Raw genomic sequence first — 3,330 nt, 5'->3', positions numbered from 1 at the left:
GACGAGGGCGCAGTGAGGCCATTTCTAGTTTCTACGAAGTTCGCTCAGCCAGAATGAATCAGTCAGCAAAGGGGGCTTGGTGGGACACGTGCGGACGATGCAGAGACTTAAGTACGCAAGGGGAGAGTGAAGCGTCGAAAACGACATCTAGTCATCAGCTGCCATATAGGGCATTCTTCGCCGTAGATGTAAGCAGGCACCAGCAACAACTATAGAAGGAAAGATAAAACAACGCAGATTGTGATAGTGAACTTATACGACTTCACGTTAAATTTTACGGTCGCGTTAGCGATAAGACCATGCTAACGACTACGTTACCCGGATTCACAAAGGCTTAACAGTAGGGCGTATGCATAAGGATCAGGCTAATAAGTATTATAGATCATTTAACTTAATTCTATGTTGCCCCATTAGCAGTCTCGATAATCAGACTCTTCTAGTGGCAACGCATATTTCGACCTACGCAGGGACAGTTAAAACAGCCGCTCCTAGCCATAACAGCGCTTAGGTGCTGTGCCGACACTGTGCCATGTTATCCTGTGGTGGTTGCCCTCCCTTAGACGGGGAAAAATGCTCTAACCAAGAGACATACTAGATTAATAGGCCCAAAGAGTATCATAGGTAAGAAAGAGACTGCGAAGTGGCCTGCGTATGCTTAGTCTTAAGACCTCGTGAGGGCGCGCCAGAACTCACTAAAAATGATCAGCCGTCTAGTGATAGTCGCCTAGAACTCACGTGACGTGAGTAAAGCGGACGCACTGTCCCATCGCCACAGGCCGCGCAGACGGAACTTAGTGTTAAAGTTTACGCTAAGCGCCTACACGAGAAGTAGCTTTAATGACCTAAGGCACACCACATCCGTAAGACCAGGTGCGGAGCCCATATTAAGAGCTAGTTAATACACATAGCTCTTATAGTCTACACCGTACTGCACATGGGCTCCGGGTACGCTGCGTAGCCTATAGTGCCACTTATCCTGGGGGTGCGGAGGCCGAGGGATGCAGTGCCCGGCCAGAAGGTAAGTAATCCACAGCTAAGCCTGTATCTCCGACAGCGGCGGTATAGCACCCAGCGACGGGCGCATAAATCTGATTAAGCCGACAGACGGGTCACTACGCTCCTATATGCGTCGAATGTTGGCCGTGTCTGGTGTCGTATACGGCGGGTTGCTCTGCGTGTCGAGGAAAGGGAAACTCTACTTAAAGCCGGTGCAGAGGACCATCATGTCAGGGCGCGCCTGGCGTTCTTTTATCTTCTAATACTCTAGCCTGCTATTATCGACGAACTCTACGAAGCCAGACGGCTGCACTTATAGCGGCTAAGGGGCCAGGTCAACATATCGCCCGTTTATGGCTTCTACGGGCGTCTAGACCAGAGCTGACCAGAGAGCGTAGAGCCATAAGCGGCGCCCTAGAACCTGCGGCTAATAAGGTAGGCTAATGTAAAGGCAAACCTTTATCGACTTATTAAAGAAGACTATAAAGCAGTTAGTGTACTACTTCTAGATATCGGTGTATAAGGGTCTGGCCACTTATGGAAGGATGGTGGCGTGCCAGGCTAATCTCACCCGCCCACTGGTCCATCCCCGCCGTCGTCTCTGAGCTTAGCCACAGCAGGACAGTGATGTAGAGTCAATAGTATTCCTAGAGCTAGTCGTCTTTTTGACGTAGTATGCGGTGAACGTAGGTAGTATTAAAGAGATTGGCTTAGCTCACGTTGATTAGAATGCCGGGCTCGGCAGGGTTCGGCACGCGACCTAAGATAGGCAGTAACACGGGTCTGGGGTTGCGCTTCGCGGCGACTTGCGTTAATCCGAAACCATGATAGGGTCGCTTAATAAATGAGTAAGACGAACCTTTAGTATAAAATGGAACCCGTCCTTATGGCAGAGGATGACTCAGTCGACTTCGGGATGGGTGGCCGCCAGATACGCCACATCTGCCCTGGTCTCGCCGCAGCCCACCACCATCACCTCCCTGTAGCTATCAAACTGTTTGCGTGATTTGACTGCGACGAGTGCATGACCCTCCGTGCGTGGCTAATGCCGCTGATCTCCGGGACGTTCGGCTCCACGTGCAGGCCGGAACAGATGGCAACCGTATCACAACCCCACTGCAGCGAGCGTCTATCTGCCTGGTACTTGATGACGTGGTTGTGACGGCTCCCTCGCGAGACTGAGACGACTCTCGTGCTTAGCTTGATATGCGGCCATAAGTTGAAGTGGGAATAGTAGTTGCGTAGGTACTCTACATACTTAGACGTGGTAAGGAAATCCTTTAAACTCGCATGGCGGAAGTCGGAAAAGTAAGTGAGCTGCCTAGATAAGACGAGCTATATTTCACTATTAGCTTCCGCGTCTGCCCGACAGCGGTGTGACTAACCTCTGCATCCTTGTAGGCTTAGGCCAGAAATGTGCCCCCCACGTCATTTTAATACTTAAACAGAACGGCCTTAACTGGCTCGCAGCTAAGTGATTAGTGCGCCTTACATAGGTATTTAAGTGTTACTAGGCTAGACGGGCCCCTGCTAATGATGGTAACTTTTATGATGGTTACTTCTACTAAGGTAGCTTAGGCGCGGTATCGTGTCGGTCGCTTCACAGCGCGTAAGTAGTATTAAGTAGGTGCGCTATGACGAGGCGCGCTAAGGGGGGCGCTTAGCAGGACCTAGCGCTTAAGGAGTTATAGCCTACGTACTAGAGTCGTCTGTTAAGTGGATAATGGCTGTAAGCCCGTTCCCGCTACACTAATTAGCTGCTTTATAATCAGATATGCCTATTCAGGAAATCGAAAGAATTAGGCGGGCTTCCAGCACTACGCCGAAACAGGCTGCTACGTAGACAGCGGCTGTCGGCTGTGGTCTTATGTAGGTACTGTGCTTATTGCGATAGTATTCTCGACGAGGAGCGCTCACGTTAGCAGGTTCGGGCTACGCACGATCTCTTTTAGCACTCTAACATCGTCACTTTGCTAGTCTCGTGCTGATTAAGCGGCTTAGCTGTGCGGACAGCCACTACGAGGACTTACGCGCCGAAAATACACATAAGAAACTAGTCCACGCAACGACCGCGCATCACACCTAGTTCACACTAGCCACAATACCAAAAGCAGCGAATAGTTGCAAAATGCCCTGTTGTTTGTCATCGTTATTTCATTATTTAATACAAGCTACCGATCAACCATATCTTCACGCGCGAGCGGCTCGCTCACCAGCCACAGTAGTGACATGGCACCCACCTAGGCTGCCACGACAGCGCCGCTTTGTTCGTAGTCTAAGTCAGTGCTAATCCGAAGTTTAGGCGACGGCTCTGCCACGGCCTTCTGGGAGTTA

General features: G+C 50.5%; 2 protein-coding genes across 2 annotated transcripts in view; both read right to left on the bottom strand.

Moving 5' to 3' along the window:
- Positions 1–1,968: 1,968 nt before the first annotated feature.
- On the bottom strand, positions 1,969–2,428 carry BBA_10095 (dimethylaniline monooxygenase; the record flags this gene model as incomplete). Its single annotated transcript, XM_008605192.1, has 2 exons — positions 1,969–2,317; positions 2,382–2,428. 2 exons carry the CDS (start codon positions 2,426–2,428, stop codon positions 1,969–1,971), a joined length of 396 nt encoding a protein of 131 aa, XP_008603414.1.
- Positions 2,429–3,236: 808 nt separating this feature from the next.
- BBA_10094 (Patatin-like serine hydrolase) overlaps positions 3,237–3,330 on the bottom strand; it is a gene marked incomplete at both ends in the record, with an annotated part of 3,143 nt that continues 3,049 nt past the window's right edge. Inside the window, one exon of the mRNA XM_008605191.1 lies at positions 3,237–3,282. Coding sequence (XP_008603413.1) covers positions 3,237–3,282 — 46 coding nt within the window. The remainder of the gene's footprint in view (positions 3,283–3,330) is intronic.

The sequence above is a fragment of the Beauveria bassiana genome, assembly GCF_000280675.1.
Source record: "Beauveria bassiana ARSEF 2860 unplaced genomic scaffold BBA_S00087, whole genome shotgun sequence".
In the NCBI taxonomy this organism is placed as follows: domain Eukaryota; kingdom Fungi; phylum Ascomycota; class Sordariomycetes; order Hypocreales; family Cordycipitaceae; genus Beauveria; species Beauveria bassiana.
This window is presented reverse-complemented; position numbering and strand designations above follow the sequence as displayed.